The sequence below is a fragment of the Myotis daubentonii genome, chromosome 17 (assembly GCF_963259705.1).
Source record: "Myotis daubentonii chromosome 17, mMyoDau2.1, whole genome shotgun sequence".
In the NCBI taxonomy this organism is placed as follows: domain Eukaryota; kingdom Metazoa; phylum Chordata; class Mammalia; order Chiroptera; family Vespertilionidae; genus Myotis; species Myotis daubentonii.
The window spans coordinates 19,046,884-19,067,046 of record NC_081856.1 but is presented as its reverse complement, the minus strand read 5'-3'; the positions used below and the strand labels follow the sequence as shown (position 1 = coordinate 19,067,046).

Genomic DNA, 20,163 nt, shown 5'->3' with positions numbered 1-20,163 from the left:
AAAAATAAAAATTTTAAAGTGTGTACCATGGAGAAAGACACCAATAGTATAACTACTAACTGTAAATTATTTGGGAAACTATAGATATTGCAGAACTACTCTTTTTATTACCAAGTAACATGTGAACAGATATCTCCAACTTTACCCCAAACACCCACCTCCACTGTAGGACTTTTATTTTCCACTTCATTCCTTTTATTATTAATTTTATTTTTTAAAAGGGGTATATACTATATACTTTTAAAATAGCTTATTGATGTATAATTGGTGTACAATAAACTGCCTTGTTTTTATAATCAGAAAAATTAAAATATTTTTAAAGTCTGTTGGAATTCATGCCTCTAAAAAGGCATTTCCTTCTCCCCCCAAATTATCATTATAAAGGAATTTAAATGTATCTCATATCACTGAGAAAGCTGAGTGAACTGACAGAAATTTACCTTGCAGGTTATAGAATATTGTGATCCAAATATACCCCCTCTCCAGTCTTAATATATACTTTATTAAAAAAATATATAATGAAGCTAAAGCCAAGTAGATATCTACTAGAAAGATTTTCAAATGTACCTTCAGCATTTGTTAAATAGACACAGACAGATGCAAATTTAACAGACTAAATTAATTTTCAATTAGTTCTTTATTTTAGTAGTATTCTTCATCCTGACCATGCACCATTAATGAAAACAGCATTCTCCTTTGAACCTTTGGGTGAAAACATGCAATTTCTCTCTGATATTTTCCAACCCACCAAAATCTGTTAGCATATTTAGCAATTTACTAAAAAGTTATGAAAACCCATGACAGAAATATACTTCTTTGGCATTAAAACATTTATATAACTGGACAAGAAGAAATAAAAAGTGATACTATAAAAGGCAAAGTATCTAACAATTATTTCAAAAAGTCTGATAATCAACAAGGCATAAATTTCCCCCAATTAAATGCTTTAAGTAAGCACTGTAGCCAAATAGATTAGCAAGAGAGCCATTTTTCTGAAATTCCTCCCATCAAATGTAGTGTTTATAGTTCATTTTCAAATGTAGTGTTTAAAGAAGTTTTGATTTCATTCCTTAAGATAAAAGATTATTCTTAGCACTTTTTTTCTTAGTATTTTTTTAAATAGTGAATGGCTGAATCCATAACTCATTTTACTTTTTATCCCTTTCAATGTTACATGAGTGAGGAAATATATTCACAAATGTTTAAATATACAAACATCTTGCTAAATATTAATATGTACAGAGTTTTGATTAATACATTTTCTTTTAAAGACACACTTCCATCACATTACAAGGAGATATTCACATTAAAATAATGAAAGTTACAAACTATCAGATAGGAGGCAAAACATTTTTTTTGCCTTAAATAGTCTTTCATTTCACTGCCAAAACCTTAAAGAAAACTGAGGAGAAAATAAGGTGGTGATTCAACTGCAATATTAATTCAACTAAGCCCCTTAATATGCCTTTCTGTTTGCTAATCTTGGATCAAATTCAGCAACTTTAAAACAGGGTCACGGAAAAATACATGAACTTTACATTTGGAAAGTGGAATAATAGAAGACTGAGTAAAAAACAAGGGAAATAAAAGGAAATAAGTCAGCAGAAACATGACAAAAGAGATTGGAGATTTTTTTTCAGGTGTTTAAAGATTCAGTGTGTTCCCTGACCATTATCTCTACTTCATGGCACCTGATGTGCAGTGTGGTAGGAGAGGCCCAGAGCAGAGGGCCTTCCCAGGCTGTAGGTTCTCCTGGGGCGGGTTCAGGAGGGCCTGCTCTGGCCTGATGTATCTCAGGGTGGTCCTCAGACCCCCGCGAGGCACAGGTCAGTGCCAGAATTCCCAAATCAGACAGGATGTCTCCCATGTCATAATGGCCAAATAGGTAGACTGTGAACCGAAGTTGACAAGGGGAGAAGGAGCCTGGCCAAAGCTGTGACTGGGGGTCATGGGGGCTCAATCTCTAGGGTGGCTGCAACCACACCTTCTCAGCTAGTCCAGGACCTGAAAGAGAGGAGGGTGGATATGGAGTGACCAGGGAGGAGGGGAGTGAGCCCTGCTGCCCAGTGACACCCATCTGCGCTGCAGGGATTTCCAAACCTTCTACAATTTGGAAATATCTATAATAATAAAAGGGTAACATGCTAATTAGACCGGACGATCCGGATGAAGCTGGGGGCGAGGGAAGCCCAGGTCCCAGATGCGAGAGGGAAGCCGGTGCCAGTGCCGGCAGCCGGGGCAAGGAAGGCCTACAGGCCTCTAGTAATTAGATATTTAGTAATCCTCTAGGATGGTGGGCAAGCCCTGTCCTATGAAGCAAACAATTATTTTTTTTCTATTTGTTTGAAGCAAACAATTTTTAATATTCCTAACAAGTTTTCTAAGAGGGAACAATAGCTAGATATAGAAGTTACTGCATCATCATCTTACCTCAGCAGTCTTTTCTCAGCTGAAACTGAATAAATGATGTCACACCTTCCAACTGAAATAGCTTCTTAGATCAACTTTAAGCATGGACTGGTTTCCACAAAAATGAAATACTGGTATATTACAAATACAGCTTTTATTTTTGTAAACTAGAAAGACTATCAATAGATACCAGCTTTTCAACTTGTAATAAATACACTACAGAGTGTATGCATTCTATGGATATATATACAGTTTTTTGCTTTTGTGTGTCTTTCCTTTTTTCCAGTAGTTTCTCCTGCATTATATAGTAGTGACTACGTCTCAGACTGAATAGATAAGCTGTGTTTTATACAAGACCATTTCATTTCTCATTTATTTAGATTAGACAGATAAATCTGAAAACTCAACTATGGATTCATATGTAAACTTTCAGAAATGATGTTTGTTATGTCTGATGTAATAAATACAGAATTATTTCATACTATTTAAAACAATAGACACCACTCTCTTTCAGCACCCATCAGGGGACAGCCTAAGGCTGTGAGTCTGCTGGCATATTGCCATGATTTGCTTTTTCTCCAGAGACAGAATGCTTCAGAAACTGACCAGTAGCACCGATGTATAATCTTGATCGCATGGGCCATTTCTGAAAAAGAATGTTTAAGCAAGAATCTAAAAGTTAGTATTTATGGCAGTTATAATCTGTAATAATAATAATTCCAAATACTTCAATGCAAATGCAATCTTATATAGTTATAGCTAGTAACAAGTGTAATTATGAAGTCTAAGGTATAACATGAAAAAAATATTTATTAATGCTAACAATGAAAATAAAATATACCCAGACTTTGATTGTAATTATATAAAATAGTATGTGTACACGTGGGCAAGAAATCATGGAGAATGAATATAATAACTGTAGGAAAATTTACCCACAATGTTTAATTTCAAACTAAGCCTAAAACAAGATCCTTGGCTTTAAAGATATTTTTAAAAGTTATACATGGTTAAGTGCTCTCTTCTGCAGCAGATATACTAAAATTGGAATGATACAGAGAAGATTAGCATGGTTCCAAATTCATGAAACATTCCCTATTTTAAAAAAAAAATGTTATCCATGGTAAGTATTATCTGTCTCTCCTTGTCAAAGAACTACAGTGAAAGGTGACTAATTCAACTATCTAAACATTTTATCTAGCTAAAAGTAATATCTGGAAGTTACAAATATTAGAATGAGACAGAACATCCAGATTAAATGTCTGGATATATTGGCTCTAGTCACACAGCTCTAATCTTTCAGTAATCATCACATTGTATTCTAATTTGTGACTTTTTCTAAATTCACCTTTAAAATGAACAACCTCTCAAACAATATAATTGATTACCAAATAGGCATGGTAATGGAAAACCATATTACATAAGTAGCCCTCTCAGAATGGACCTTTCCTTTTGGGAGGGTGGTGTCATATAATCAGTTTAGTTCTAAGGTCCTTGGAATACTAAGGGTTAAAATACCTTTAGTTAACCAAAAAGTGCAATAAACAGACCATTTTTATTTGCATTTGATTAATCAAAGATAGATTTAATTGTTAAGCATTTTTAGTAGTGCCTGTAAAATAATGTGTTATGGTTTCAATTATGTATGTAAAACCTCTTTCCTCTGAACCTCCACAGCATATGATTATAGCTCTCTTATGGCACATACAGCATTCTCCCTTACATCTTTGTCTCTCTATTCATTCAGGGCAGGGATTGAGCCTTACCCTTAACTGTATTCACTCTGCTAACACAGTGCTTTCTTTGCACATAGTAGGCACTCAGTAAATGATTTTAAAACAGTCTAGTCACTTGTTCAACCACCATCAATTTCATTAAGAGGTAATCTTTGACCTTGTTTCATAATCCCTAGAGTCGTCTTTTAAAATCAAAATAATCCAGAGGGCCAATGAGATTTAGTTTTTCCTAAAGGAGTTACAGTACTACAAAAACATTTGGTACATGAATCAAGTGCAAAAAAAAACAAAAAACCCCACCTCTTGTTAAGCTTATTGTTACCTGAAAATTATGGTTCTAACATTATTCAAAAAAGCACTGCAAGAAACTAAGGTGAAAAACAACTTGATTTATCATCTGAATTACACCTCTCACAAAGAGGCATTTAACAGATGCTTTTTGTAATAAAGTCTACTTAATATTTAAATGTCAAGTTAAAAAATCTATTATTAATATATATTTGAAAGCAATCTAATGCACACCGTAATACAAACCCCTTAATAAGAAATGACTCTTCAGACACAGCCGATTTAGGGAAGGGGGTGACTAAGGAAGATGGTGTAGGTGAAGGTGGCTGTGTGACCACGTCCTCCCACCCTTCCCACCCTCTAGACAACTCTCTTCTCTACCTATTTTTTGTTATGGCTATAAAGGTATTTTCCCTCTGCCTCACTCCTTAACATGCCTTTACTCTGGGATCCTATCTTAGGAGGGGGGTAGGTTGCAGACTGCCTTGTAACCTCTGGACACCCTCACGTGGGTTGTTCTGTGTTCTTTCATAAGACTCTTTGAAGTCCAATAAAACATGGAGGAGATTTTATTATTTAGAAAAAAAAAAAGACTTTTCAGCTGAGATTGTTAAACAGGGTGGGGCAAAAGTAGGCTTACAGTTGAGTATGCCTAACAGTTTATTCTTGTATTATTATTTATTATTTATTTTCCATTTGAACAACTGTGAACCTACTTTTGCTCTACACTGTATATAACACATGAATGGAATAGGAACTTTCACAATTATAAATAAATGATATTTAAAATTTTTATATTTAATATTTAAAATAGTGTTAGCCTATAATCAGGTTAATTATATTTGCAAAGTAAATTTTGTTACACCTCACCACAGCATTTAAAGTTCAGTTAATATTAGAGGGTGTACTTTTTAAACATTTCAATAATGATTATTCAATAATTTATTGAACAGTGATATATTTAAGACTAACTCATAATTGTGTATGTGTGTGTGTGTGTGTGGCCAAATACTTCAGAATGGTGGAACCAAAAATTTGAAAGTTGAGGCTTAGGAAATATAAGGACAATTTCAAATTTACACAGAAAGCCAGATGAATGTAGAATTTCAAAAAAATCAAGTCCAGGAGAAAAGGACAATGCAGTCTAAATACTGAGCAACCTACCTATATGTAATGTAAAAAAATTATACAAAACGGATTTTCTTGGCTAACTTTGTCCATTACAGAATTTGAATATAGTATTTAATAAAATCACTCAATGAATATACCAATTTATTATACAGATTACATAAACACATTTTAGTTTTTCTAACACTCTTGGTGGCTGTCTAGTCTATGATCGTTAACCTTTATTAAAACGTACTGAAATATACTTTGTGGGGATACAAAACGGTCTCATTTTGTTCTTGCCAGTTTTACAAAATATTTTCAACACTGGTTTCCTAAGAGTACCAACGGACAGATAACTCCATTACCCCATAGTTCATAAACACTTAATTCATGAAACTTTTCAAACAGCTGGTAAAACGACAATGGAAATGTGACTATGTAAATTAAAACACTTAAAACCAAAAAGGCTCATAAATATAACTCTGATTGTAAAAATTACCAGAACGCGCAACCAAGCGCCTCATCAGGCACCCCGAGAAACCTCTCACCAGGAAAGGGCATCCTGTGGGTTGCCCTATGGGCATGAGACTCCCTACCCAGCAACCTCGGTTTAAAGCTGCGAACAGTTAAGCAGCGGGGACCTCGAGGGTCAAGTTCCCGCGGCCGATCTGTCCTCCGCCTCTTTGGGTGAGGGCTCGGAGGCAGCTGCCCAGGTGCTGGCAGACCCGGCAAGTCCAGGTGCCCTGCTGCCCGCCCCCAGCTCCGCAGTGTGCCTTGCCCTCCTACCTTGACAGGGTGCAGGTAGCCGTCGCCACGCAGGGCGCCCAGCCCGGGGTCCGCCGGCGCCTCGGCGTCGTCCTGCAGGCTGCGGGTGAGGTGAGCGATGTAGGTGGTGGCCAGCAGCAGCACGTCCAGCTTGGACAGCTTGGTGTCCGGCGGCACGGACGGCAGCGTGCGCTGCAGCTCCAGGAAGGCGTGCCGCAGAGTCTGCACCCGGCTGCGCTCCCGCGCGGCGTTCGCCGCCGCCGGCCGCCCACCTCCCGAGCGCCCACCGCCGCCCGCCGACCCTGGCCCGGTCAGCCCGGGGATGGAGTCTCGAGTGGAGGCGGCAGGGAGCGCGGGCTCGTTGCTGGAGATCAGGGGGCTGCCTGCGGGGCCGCCGCGGTCCATGGCGACGTTCCGCGTCGCGCGCCCTGCAAAGGACGGAGGGCGCAGTGAGCAGCTGGGGCCCCGATGGGGCTAAACCCGGGGAGGAGCAGCCCTCTCGCCATCCCTGCGCGCGCGGCCGCCCGGCCCCCCAAAGTCCTCGGGACCTTCTTAGCGAGGAGGCTGCTTTGATTGCAGCGCGTCTGTCCCTGCGTCTGGGGAGACTTGGGGGCCTGAGATTCCTGGGCGCCTTAGGAGGCCGAGGAGGGGCGCAGGGCGGGCTTGGCTTTTCAGGGACAAGTTAAGCGAAAGTGCTACTCTGCCGCGGAGGGAAGCTCGGGCTCGGCACTTGTTCGCGCTCCAGGACTGTTATCCTGCCGGCCCCGCAGCAAAGATAGTGCTGATCGCTTTCGCGGAGAGCGGTACCCACGGCCGCCGCCCTCGTGCCATTCTCTCCCGAGGCACGGAGCCCGGGGGCGACGGCGGAAGCCCCGGTAATCTCTGCAGGAGGAGTGGAGGGCCCCTGGCCTCACCTCGGACTTTGGCATCCGCTACCCTCCGGGCCCGGGGATGCGATGCGCGGCGCGGCGGGGGTCGGACCGGGGCCTCACCTTTCCTGGAGCGGCCGTGCGGGGCTTTGCTCCGCTGCGCGAGCGGGCGCAGAGCGTCGAGCCGGGTCAGCGTGGACAGGGCCGCGCTCGTCACTCCATCCTCGCCCGGCCGGAGTCGACGGCCACTGACAGCCCCGGGCGGGAGCGCCTCTCTGCGGGCGTCCCGAGGCCAGGCGTGCGTGCTGGCCCAGCTGGTGTCAGCCCACGACGGCGCGACCCGCCGCGGTCCGCGCCCACCGGAGGGGCTGTCCGGGAGGGGCTGTGTCGGGGCAGAGCCACCTTCTCAGCCGTGGGAGAGCCATTAATCAAGCCGCCGGCGGGGCGGGGCGGGGCCAGAGGAGGCGGGGCTTCCTGCTGGCCCCGCCCCACACGTCCGGGCTCGCGGGGCGCTCCACGTTCCGTGCCTGCGGGGTGGGAGGCCGGGCCTCCGGGGCCGGCGTCTGGGCTTTGGGGCCCCAGCGCGGCTTCGCGGGTCACCGGTGGGCGTCCGGGCGCCTTCCAGGCGGGCCCCGAGCCGAGGCGGAACGCTGACGTTTCCTGGAGCGGCCCTTTAATTTCCGTGAGGCCGTGCGGGGTGCCGCCTCGCTGCGCCGGCCTTTCATTTCCCAGCAGGTAAATGTGTCCCGTTGTCCCGAGTACCTGAAGCCCGCGCGCGCCCCCACCTCCGCACCCCGTGACCGTTCGTGAGCCGCGGGGGGATGAACCGCGCTTCCCCCGAACGCTCCCCCAAACCTGCCGCGGCCCTGGGGTGGCGGTCGCTTCTCCCCCGGGGGCAGACCCTTCGCCGGCCGGCCGATGCCCCCGGGGGCGCCGCTCGTGTCTTATTTGGACGTAAAACCCGTCCTGGCCCGTCCCGCGCGGGGAGCTCGCTGCGGTGTCTGGCCCTCGGGGACCCGCCGGGAGCGCCGGCCCCGGCCCCGGCCCCGGCCCCGGCCCCGGCGCCCCTGCCCTCAGCGCTTCCCAGGCGGAGTCAGAGTGGACGCACTTTTTCTAGCGGCTAAGCAGTACATCCTGGAAACAGTGCCGGCAATCCGAAGAGCAGGGCAGTGAAAAATCTTTTTTGAAAAAATAAAAATCTTTTTGGGGGTCAAGACGGAATAACCAATTTATGACACCAGTCATGAAACTGGTCTAGTACACGCGACGCGGTTTCATACTGGACAACAGCTTTGCACATTGGAAGAACCAAGCACTGCATAGTAACGGTGGCCTTTGAGTACATGGTTCCACGCTGGAGTATATTCGTGAATCAGGATAATTCTCAGGCTTGTATGTCATTCACTCACTGTGATCAGATTTACTTTGGACAGAAGCACACCAAAACACCTTTGGTTCAAAAAAGGATTCCGTCCCTAATGAGTGAGAAAGCCAGTATATGGTATGTCGTGAGGAATAAAGCAACTGGAAAGCAATGTTTCCGATTCAATAAAGAAGCAAATCAAACAGGAACTTAAAGATTTTTCTCATATAATAATATATCATAAAGATACAGCCACAAAAGTTGATGTTACCTAGTTCTATATATAAAAGTGAAAAAAAAAAAAAGCCCACCAAAAACGTTTCAGACCTCTTAAGGCTGAATTGAGTTGGTTTTTTTTTACAAACAAATTTTCTTTTACTTTTGGATTATACAGATGGTGAGGTTCATGTTCATCACTTCTTGTCACAACTTTTCAGATTCCTTCAGAGATTCCTGTTAATAGAGAGGGGGAAACCTAGTGTTAAATTATTTCAAAAATGAAAGTTATTCAAAACAGGTAGCAAACATAGAATCTAGGACACAATAGCAATAGTAAAGGCTAATGATTATCGCCAAAATATGTAAATCTTTTCAGAATTTAAAGATTCCCACTCATCCCCTCCCCTGCTTCATTGCCAGGATAGGGAAGAATAGGAAAATCTGAGTTGGGAGAGGTGTGAAAATGGAATATTGGAGGGAAGGCCAAGATTAGGGTGAGGCAAATGAGGTGCCTGGGACTCAAATTTTGCACCCTTGGCATCTCGAATCCTCACCCTAGCCCACCCTGTGAGGTGGAATGGAGGGGGCACCATGGCGGCTAACAATGGCTGGCCCAAAGAAAGGACTGATGTAAAAAGTACAGTCACTGCCAGCCACCCCCTGTCCTAGCTGCTGCCACTCTAAGTAGGCTCTCTAAATCCTCTGATGATTCTAAATTAGTCCAATTCCTGCAAAAAACCAGAGTTTTCAGTTAAATTAAAAATAGATGGGGAAAAGGAAAAATATTTTAAAAAGATGAAAGTGTTCAAATTTTCAGCATTACATAAATTGGTAAATAACTTATTTAACGCTATATATGCTGTGTTTTACCAAAAGTACTATTTTGCCCTTGCTGGTTTGGTTCAGTGGATAGAGCGTTGGCCTGTGGACTGAAGGGTCCCAGGTTTGATTCTGGTCAAGGGCACATGCCCAGGTTGCAGGTTCCGTCCCCAGTGGGGGGCGTGTAGGAGGCAGCCAATCAATGATTCTGTCATCATTGATGTTCTGTTTCTCTCTCCCTCTCCCTTCCTCTCTGAAATCAATAAAAGTAATTTTTAAAAAAGTACTATATTTTCCATTTGGTCTTTACAAAAATGCTTTGAGAATTTTACATTTTACAGTTGAGAAAATAAAGCTCAGGGATTCAGTGGTTCTCAACCTTCCTAATGCCCTGACACTTTTAATACAGTTCCTCATGTTGTGGTGACTCCCAACCATAAAATTATTTTCATTGCCGAATCTGGTTTGGCTCAGTGGATAGAGTGTCAGCCTGCAGACTGAAAGGTCCGGTCAAGGGCATGTACCTGGGTTGCGGGCACATCCCCAGTAGGAGATGTGCAGGAGGCAGCTAATCGATGTTTCTCTCTCATCGATGTTTCTAACTCTCTATCTCTCTCCCTTCCTCTCTGTAAAAAATCAATAAAATATATTTGGAAAAAAAAATTTTTAAAAAATTATTTTCATTGCTACTTCATAACTGTAATTTTGCTGTTATGAATCGTAATGTAAATATCTGATATGCAGGATGTATTTTCATTGTTCGCGATCCACAGGTTGAGAACCGCTGTAAGTAATTTGTCCAAGGTCACACAACTAGTAAGTGGCAGAGACAGGATTTAAGTCAAGCTGATTGGCCCTAATGCTTGTGCTTTTTACCATACTATTCTATTTGATATTTGTAGAGTTCTTCATAATCTGCAAAACACTTTTGGATCTATTATCTCAATAAAGGGCATACTTTAACTTGACTCATTAATAATCCAGATACTATTTTCATAGTATATCATTCTCTGAAATTCTTGTCTAGGTTCCCAGAAAGTACACGGCTTTAGAGTGCTATAAATTTTCACAGAAGGTGATGTAGGTCTTGAAATTATACTTGTCTTTTTTCTAAATATGTCAAATTACTTGCAATCTTAACTCACTGTTTTTATAATGTAAAATAATCACACAGCAGTGAAGATGATATATTGCTTAATTATATATATATATGTATATATATATATATGTTATATCACAAAAGGTTTCATATAATTGGTACTTCTTTTCACCTTTCAACTCTTTCCCTCATTATTTAAGATATAATTTACATAGTAAAATTCATTATTTTGACTATATAGTTTAACAAGTTTTGATAAACATGTATAGTCATATAATCACTACTACAATAAAGATTTGCAATATTCCTCCCCGTCAAATTCCCTGGTGCTTACCCCTAGCCTTGGCAACTACTCATCTGTTTTATGTCTCTATGGTTTTGCCTTTGCCAGAATGTCTTAAGAGTTATACAGTCTGTAGCCTTTAAGTCTGGTTTCTTGTGTGAGTATAGGTCCATTTCACTTCGGAAAATATCTAGGAGTAGGACTGCTGGATATGGTAAGTAAATGTTTAACTTTATAAGAATATGTCAAACTATTTTCCGGAGTGGCTGTACTATTTTTGCATCCCCACCAGTAATGCCTGAGAGTTCCAGTTGTCCCATATCCTCGCTGGTATTACCATATTTTTTCTTTTTATCTATTTTAATAGATATTTTAAAGGAAAAAATGATGCAGTATTTTAAAATTAGATGATTTCACAATCTAGATATCTTGCTTGACAGCTAGATATCTCAAGTTGAGCATATAGGCTTGGCTACATTGCTTTGGAGCCAAGGACCTGCAGCTGCCTTTAGTTGGACATGTGCTCTCCAATTCACCTCAATCACAGCTCACTCACTTCCCTCACTTCCTTTATCTGCCTACACCTGAGGGTGTTTTTGAGACCCCCTTGCAGAGTAGCTGAGAGCTTGGCTTTTGGAGTCAATGTTATGGGTTCAGGTCCTAGCTCTGCCTCATGGCAATAATGTGACTCGTAGCTCCTCTGACTGGCTTCACCACCTATAAAATGGGGCTGATAGTGTTCTCATCTCACAGGGTTCTACTGATTTTTAAAACTTTTAGGTAATGAAGATTCAGCTTTCAAAATAGACATATTAGAATGGAAAATAACTGATACAAATCTCATAAATTAGATCTTGCATAACTCTAGTTCACAGAGTAAGCCACTGACAGAGTTGAGACTAGAAGTCACAAAAGCTACCTTACATTGCTTTTAAAAACTTGGTTGCTCACCAGAATTGTTTTTTTCAAAAAGGGAGGTTGTATCCTAATTTCAAAAGGGTTCTTTGAAGACTGCAAATCAAAATCTTAATATTATACCTACATTACTGATACATCTAAGTTTATTTTGCCTGTAAAATTAATTAGGCTGAGGTTTTAACACAGCAAAATTAAAAGCATTTAGATAAGATCATCACAGAATTTTCTGATTAGAAATATTTTCTAAGTTTTAAAGATTCTTCTTGAAGCACATAGGAGATCTGTTGTTACAACTGTTTGAATATAACCTTAGTAGTGATGAAAGCAAACGATTTTTACTGTTTTAAAGTTCATTTTTAACACAAAGAAATTTAAAGCTTCTATATTCTAACTAAGGGTAGTAGGTACTTTATTGATAGTTAAATAACATTCAGTTAACATTTCCTGCAAATTATGGGCCCCAGAGATTCACATTCCTTCAAGGTATCTGAATTAAGTAAGGGTATTTAACCCGGCTAGAAAGTTATTATTTTTGCATTAGCAAAAGAGATGATTTGACTCTATTGACATTGCTTAGACTTGATAGTTAAATAATCAAGTACCAATTTGCTTTTTTCATTGCATTGTGCTGTACAGTAGTCTCAGTTGATCTTATTTACAATACATAAATGCATTTAATGTCTATTTTAAAATTACTAAGGCTCAAGCACCTCCTAACATGTTTGAAAAGAGAGGAAACATCTGTGACAAACACAGAAAGAAGCAATGTGTACATTTTTTTGTTTAATAGCATATATTATTTTTAAATGAACCGTGAAGACATTGGTTCAGAATCAGCCTTTAAATAAAAAAATAGTTTTGAACTAATCTTTAATTAAAGTGTACATTGATAGTATCAAGTTCAGTTTGAGGGTCAAAAACAACGTCAATGAGTCTGACTTTTTCCTCCCTGTAGGGAAAGCAGGCTTGTGTAAATATACATGAGCACAGACTGCACGCATTTATAGAGGAGGTGGAAAACATTCCCCTGTCATTGCACAGATGTTGCTTCACTGGGTTCCACAAGGGTACAGGCACAGCTCCCACCGTGCGGAACCTTAAAGGAGTGTGGGTCACATACTCTCAGCATTTTGAAAGAAGAGCTCTAAGCTCCTTCCCACCTCTGAGTAGGCTCCCACCTGGAATATTAAATGTAGACCGTCGGCCACTTGTCTGCCCATTCTCCCCTTTAACGTAATTAAGGGAAGGAGTAACTTTAATCAACTTTTTAGAAACTGAAATCTATTCTTTGTGTTTGGGCTGGTCATTTTTTTTCTTTTTCTCTTTTTGGGTATTTTGTTTTTAACATTTTACCGATATTCTAGCTTTATTCTCATCTCTTAGCTCTTCACTAAATTAGTAAAATGTTAGCAGTAGGCACACCCTAAAAATCTAGCTTAATGAAATTCCATCATATATTTGGTCACCTTTTATATCAAAAAGAGGTAGAATTGATATTCCCACTTAAAAAGACAAATATTTTGCAATAACAAAACAATATTTTGGTATGTCCTCAGTAAAAATGTCACCTGAGGAAATAAACATTTAAAATATTTAATATTTTTTCACATTATAAAACTGAAGACTCAGGACTGAACATAATCAGCCTCACTGATAGTAGGACATTCTTTATGTTCTTCCCACAGGAACTCCTGTATTCTGCTGGCTTCTTTAGGGTAGCCTGTCTTAGCATATGTAGTAGTTAAAAATGCATTTAGGCCCTAACGGGTTTGGCTCAGTGGATAGAGCGTCGGCCTGTGGACTGAAGGGTCCCAGGTTCGATTCCGGTCAAGGGCATGTACCTTGGTTGCGGGCACATACCCAGTAGGGAGTGTGCAGGAGGCAGGTGATCGAGGTTGTGTAAATCTTTAAAAAATGACTGGGGTACTGTGGACAAACCGGCTAACATTTTGATGGTAATTACAATGTGCATAAGCAGTAAAGAAAATTTTCATGCAGCTTCCAGTTTTTGTGCATATGCGTGTGTGAATGGAGAGGAGGCAAGACACCCGAATTAGGGCTTCTTTTTCCTCTTCCCAGATAAAGCATTTCCCAGACTCACAGTACCCTCCCTCCCCTAAGCCTCCATCTTGGTCAGCCCCAGCCAGTCTTCAGGGAATGGTGGTTGGACAGTGCAGCACTGTTGTTCACGGGCCTTCTGCATGTGGCCGCATTAAGGAATGCTAAGTCATCACCCCATGATTGGACCCTGCAAAGAGGTTCGCATGACAGACCCCCCTGACCTTCAGCAGAGTTCTTGAAAAAGGAAATCTATTCCAAAGTATGTCCACTGCCTCTGATTACAGTGATTTTTAAACTGTTTTTTTGGATAATAAGCCCCTGTGACTTGTGTCTCCTCCAGGGACACCAGTTAAGAACATTTGGTTTGGAGAAGTGGTGAAAGTAGCCAGCCTCTCCCGTACTTCCTGCTACCAGCTACCCTTGCTGTAGTCATCCACTCAGTGGACTGCCCGTCATCAACTGGGCCTTCAGCACCTTTGATATAATCCCTGCTTGTTCAGACATCTCTTCCTGCTGCTTCTGGGACTTTCCTGAGTTACCTGCCTACCTCAGTGTCTAGTCGTGACTCCTAGCTCTTTTTTTTTTTATTGTTAATCCTTACTGGGAGATATTTTTTCCATTGATTTTTACAGAGAGTGGAAGGGAGGGAGGTAGGAGGAAAAGAAAAGAGGGAGGGAGGGAGGGGAGAGAGAGAGAGAGAGAGAGAGAGAGAGAGAGAGAGAGAGAGAGACCGACCATTTGGTTGCCTCCCACACTCACCCCAACTCAGGAGCCTGCAACCCAGGTACGTGCCTTTTCAAACCAAAACCTTAGGTTCTTGAACTAACTCTTCCACCTCAACTTTGTGACTGTTTGGGCAAAGCAACAGTTAACTCTTTTTTGGGGGCGGGGGGCGGGGGGACGGGCAGTGCTTGGCCAAGAAGAATTAAAAACAGTGAATTATGAGAGACGGATGAAGGGCCTCTCTTCCTCTGTGGTGTTGACAGTGAGTGTGTCCCATTTCCCCCCAAAAAGGCAAATCGCACAAATATTTGACAGAACATACCTGGTCTCTTCAATAACTTTAGGCTTATTATCTTGGGAGCTTTCTGGAGGTGCATTTTCATTGGCAATGTGTCTTTGTGCATCAGAGAGAAAGACTAATTTTGGCTTACCCACTTGTGGGTAATAAACAGGAACTATGTGATGCATTGCTTCAAAGGTACCTGCATACAAAGAATTAAAAGCATTCTGCTTTGAAACTAATAATTAAATTGTAGGCATAGCAGTAGACTATCTAAAATTATGTTTTATGAAATGGAATTAAGTAAAGTTAAATAGAACCATGGTAAAACCAATAAAAAATTAATATCCAAGATAAAATATCATAGGCTTTCATACATAAAAACCTACACAGGAAAATTTATAGTCAATGCTCATAGACAAAATGGGTACACCAACATTATATATAACCTGCCCTTGTATTTTGCTTTTCTGAGCTCATTTTTTTATGGTGTTTACTTTAGGGAGTAGATTAGTCACATATAGTGTTTGGAATATGTTCATGCCTTTATTTTGGCACTTAACATTCCATATCGTTACAGGTCTCTCTCCCTTTCTAGCAGTGATTTCCCTGTAAGTGAGGTCTGCCTTCATCAGTTTTAATTCCCGGGGGCTAGCATAGTCTGGGACATATCCAAGGTACTCAGTAAACATTCATCAAATGAATAAATTAATGTTTCCATCTAATCACTACAAAAATAAATACTAAAAGATATGCATATATTTTGGATTTTGTTAAAGTGATTTTGTTTTCAATTTTGAGTGATACATTTATGTGATTCTATTTAGGACAAGATTTTTATTGTAAAATCTTTGAAGTTGGAGGTCATAGTCCTTATAACCTTAGCATGTATCTCTAATATGGAACTCCAAATTTACAAGGCTATCAAAAGTATGTAAAAGGTCGGAGTACAAAAATTACTCTCTAAGAATTTCTGTTCATTTATGATGCACTTGGTTATACTGAGTTGTCTTCAAAAGGTTAATTTTTAGCTCTTCTAAACATCTGAAAGTTTAGATATTGTAGATTTTAAAATGTATCTTTTAGACTTTAATTCCTGCTTTCTGTTTCTCTTGAGCAGTAATGACAGTCTTTGCATAAAGACTATAGCGTTAGCTATTGGCCACATACCTAAGGATAGAGCTATATACATGTATTGAGTGTTGTCACTGTTTTTAAGTTTGAGCAGCTCAGAACTGTATCATCATATGGATAGAGATGGCAGTGGAGGAAGGGGCTCATTCCAATGTGTACTACAGAATCTGGGAAGAGTGAATTCTAGGATGCTCCCCAAGATGATAAAGATAATTGTTACCCATTACACTTAGCTACATTTAGTTTCATTACTTAGGCAAGGGAGGTTGGCATGTCCTTTGTAAAACAACCTTAGGCATATTATAATCAAAATATGCAAGTGTTGGGACGTGTACATAAGAAAGGAGACATGCCACAGAGTATAGGCCACAGAAGTGGTTGTGATGCGTTTTTATTTTCTATCCTGATGAAAAATGTAATTTTTGCACTGTTGCTAAACGAATATACTAGTACTAGTGACTTAGGTTTCACACTTTACTAGCTGGTGCTGTTTCACCATTTACATAACTAGTACTGTGCACTCTGGTCAGATGGAAAAGTACACATTTTTCCCCACCCCCTTATGGCTCTGTTTACATAGTAGGAACGAAACACAAGTTTAGCTGATAGTGGCTATCATATTCAGATATAAACATTACAGGTTAAATTTCCTAAGCATCCTATATAATAGAAGGCTAATATACAAATTGACTGAAAGGTGGAATGACCGGTCACTATGATGCACATTGACCTCCAGGGGGCAGATGCTCAACACAAGAGCTGCCCCCTGGTGGTCAGTGCGCACTCACAGGGGGAGCACCCCTCAGCCAGAAGCTGGCTCATGGTTGGCGAACACAGTGGCAGTGGCGGGAGCCTCTCCCACCTCCATAGCAGCACTAAGGATGTCCAGCTGATGTGGGGGGAGTGGGCCTAAGCCATCAGTCGGACATCCCCCTAAGGTTCCTGGACTGCGAGAGGGCACAGGCCAGGCTGAGGGACCTCCCATCCCCCACGAGTGCATGAATTTCGTGCACCAGGTCTCTAGTTGTAAATAAGTTAAAAAATCAAAAACTTTAAACAAAATCTAAACAAAACTTGCTCATTTCATGGCACATTTTTTTGTTGAGGAGAATATTCCCTTTGCTAGTAATGAATGGCAGTCTACTTACTTATATAAGAGATACTGTCATCCTCCTTTTTACTGTTCCTTTTCTTACTGATTTTCTTGGCATCTTTTGATGCTTTCCAATTTATTAGAAATTGTCTTTCCATGTTTTTAATTTCTTTTCCATCAAGACAGTCTAGATAAAAATATATATGTTGAAATACAATATAGATATGACATTATATATGTAAGATATATATATTTCTTGTTCAGGGCCACACAAACTTGTTACTCTATATGCTGAAATAAATTTCTTTTTAAAATACTTATTTACACAATCTGTATTTTTGTCTAGATTTTATTTATTTTTAATTTCAACAAGAATATGTGCTTGACTGTCTAGGGCGGGGGAAACAATGGACACATATGTAATACCCTTTGTAATACTTTAAGCAATAAAAAAAAAAATATGTGCTTATTAAAAGTAACTGAAACATGATGGGGGAAAAACATAAAAACATGGATGTAATTACTATGCATACGTCTCCTTCCCATCACTGGCAAAGCTAATCATTGTAAACAGAATTTGATGTGTGGTCACCCTTCTAAGATCATATTTAAATTATATTATTATTTTAAAAAGCAAAAATGTCATACCTAACAAAAATATCATCTATAATTATTTAAATAATATTATGGCTATTCTTAGGAAAAAGCAAAATATCTTTATCTTAAAGTGACTAAGAGGATTTATGTATGTAACACAATATTTTAAAAACACATATATTAATAATGCTTATTATATCCTAGGACATAGGCTATATAATAGGAACAACCCACATAGCTGCGCTCTTGGTTCTCTAAAGAGAGATTTCAGTTATCTTTACATTTTGTTCCTTTAAAAATTTTTTTGAAAATTAAGCATCTTAAATTAGACGAATAATTTTTGTATGTTGTAAGACATTTGGAAAATACAACAAAATTAACATTGCCTGTATTTCACCAGAAATAATGACTAAAAATCACTGATAACAATTTATTTTTTAATATATTTTTATTGATTTCAGAGAGGAAAGAAGAGGGAGAGAGAGTTAGAAGCATTGATGAGAGAGAAACATCGACCAGCTGCCTCCTGCACACCTCCTACTGGGGATGTACCCACAACCAAGGTACATGCCCTTGACCGGAATTGAACCTGGGACCTTTCAGTCTGCAGGCCGACGCTCTATCCAATGACCCAAACCAGTTAGGGCTGTGTTTTTCTTTAAATTCAATTTTTAATAATTTTTGACAGTATTCTATTGTATATCATATACTGTACTATAGAATTATAGGATATTTTATGTGACTTTAATCACATGAATATAGGTGACCTTCAGTTAACATTAAGATAAAATGTTATCTTTTCTAGCAAAATTTCCTTATATAGCAGTTTAAAAAATTAAGTATATTTTCTCTCATCATCATGTAATGTCTTCTGCTAGATTCCAGAATGTAGAAAGGATGTAGAAACATTTTTTGGGTCATATTCTTATAAGGGAAAATGATAATATCCTGATAAAATATTAATTGTACTACTGAAAATATTAACATTGCCACTTAATATGATCTATAATATTGTTATATTCCAAATCAAGTGATGAAACTGGAAATATAAACTAGAACCATAAACTCTAGAAGTATAATTGTTTCCATAGCTTGTCTCTTGTACTTATTTTAACTGAATAATAGCACTTTCCAAATTATAATGTAAGAAATTGGCAAAATATTTTATCATTATACATCTTAGTACTTATAACTTATTATTAAAGGTCATTCTTTTACACTCAGTTTTCCCAACCACTTGTACTGGTATATATTGATATCTTTGCCAGATATGTCTTTATTAATTGTATAATTTATTAGTATATTTTTGGATGTGTTATGTGTAAGTCAGTACATATTTTTAAAACATCTATTATGAGGATAAGGAATGAAAAACCTAAATCTTTTACCATAATCCCACTTCCTTATGCTAATGTTTCAGACAAAGCTGAGGAATGACTAGATTATGCCTCAGTAAGTCTGATTCTATCTCACTTTTAGCAGATGATCTCATTTGAGGTTATTAGGTGTACAGGTGGTTCAAAAGGGGAAGCCAGGTAATGGACCCAAGATGAGAGGCCCATGAGATCTGTTTTAATGAGCTGCTTTCAACACAAAATCTGCTTCCATCATATTAAGTAAACAAGTACTTATTTGATAAGGCCGGGTTACTTACAAACAGAAAATGGCTCCATTTAGTTCTTTTTACTGGGACATATAAAATCAGGCCTTCAATTAACTTTGTGGGGTTTTGGGGTTTGTTTTTTTTTTGGTTTTGTATTTAGGAAAAACAAGGAAATTAAATGAGCTAAATCAAAGAGAATTTGTTATATATGTATATATACATAGAAGAAAAAGACTGTAAGGACACATACCAAAGTCTAAATAGATTTTGCAGGATTATGAATAATATTTATTTTCTATATTTTCTAGAATATGTATTAAATTTTATCATCATAAAATATGTTATAGAAGATTTATTTTTTAAACTTTGAATAAATTCTCTTTACTTGGAAATTAATACCCTTGTCTCCCTATCTGTTACAGCATTGCCTATGGTACTGTATCATGAGAAATGTTTTCAGAAATGGTTCATGAACATTGGAAGATTCTTAATTATCAAACATTAATTGTATTTACTTTATTACTCTGCTTCCTAAGGAAAGTAGACTAATATAATTGTGTGCACTGGGGAGAGAGAAGAGGAGATAGACAGTTGGGGGTGGTGCATGGCAGAATCATCTATAGAGCTTTAAAAATTACACATGACTGTTCTCTGTTCCCTACCCTTGGCTGGTGGGGTAAGGGGTGGGCAGAATATTGTGAAAAACCCTCTTGGATATTTCTGACATGCCCTCGTGTCAGTCCCTTCCTCCCCCAAGAGAATCACTACACTAGCATTATGATTAATCAAGGTTTCCT

The 20,163-nt window shown here is 39.7% G+C and overlaps 1 protein-coding gene, 1 long non-coding RNA gene and 1 pseudogene across 2 annotated transcripts in view; 2 read left to right on the top strand and 1 right to left on the bottom strand.

The window, feature by feature from the left end:
- Positions 1 to 1,359: 1,359 nt before the first annotated feature.
- TCF24 (transcription factor 24) lies at positions 1,360 to 7,627 on the bottom strand. The gene is made up of 3 exons (XM_059672986.1): positions 7,298 to 7,627; positions 6,327 to 6,733; positions 1,360 to 3,055 (listed from the first exon to the last, which is right to left on the bottom strand). Exons 2-3 carry the CDS (start codon positions 6,708 to 6,710, stop codon positions 2,942 to 2,944), a joined length of 498 nt encoding a protein of 165 aa, XP_059528969.1. The 5' UTR covers positions 6,711 to 6,733; positions 7,298 to 7,627; the 3' UTR covers positions 1,360 to 2,941.
- On the top strand, positions 3,421 to 3,509 carry LOC132220244 (U6 spliceosomal RNA; annotated as a pseudogene).
- Positions 7,628 to 7,661: 34 nt separating the features above from the next.
- LOC132220048 (uncharacterized) overlaps positions 7,662 to 20,163 on the top strand; it is a 28,259-nt gene continuing 15,757 nt past the window's right edge. Inside the window, exon 1 of the long non-coding RNA XR_009449670.1 lies at positions 7,662 to 7,909. This is a non-coding gene — a long non-coding RNA (uncharacterized LOC132220048). The remainder of the gene's footprint in view (positions 7,910 to 20,163) is intronic.

Excerpts from the sequence above, each read along its gene's own strand:
- TCF24 (XM_059672986.1), bottom strand. The coding sequence starts at position 6,710 with ATGGACCGCGGCGGCCCCGCAGGCAGCCCCCTGATCTCCAGCAACGAG. Across the intron at positions 3,056-6,326 it reads GCTACCTGCACCCTGTCAAG|AAATGGCCCATGCGATCAAG; the intron begins GTAGGAGGGCAA and ends ATTCTTTTTCAG.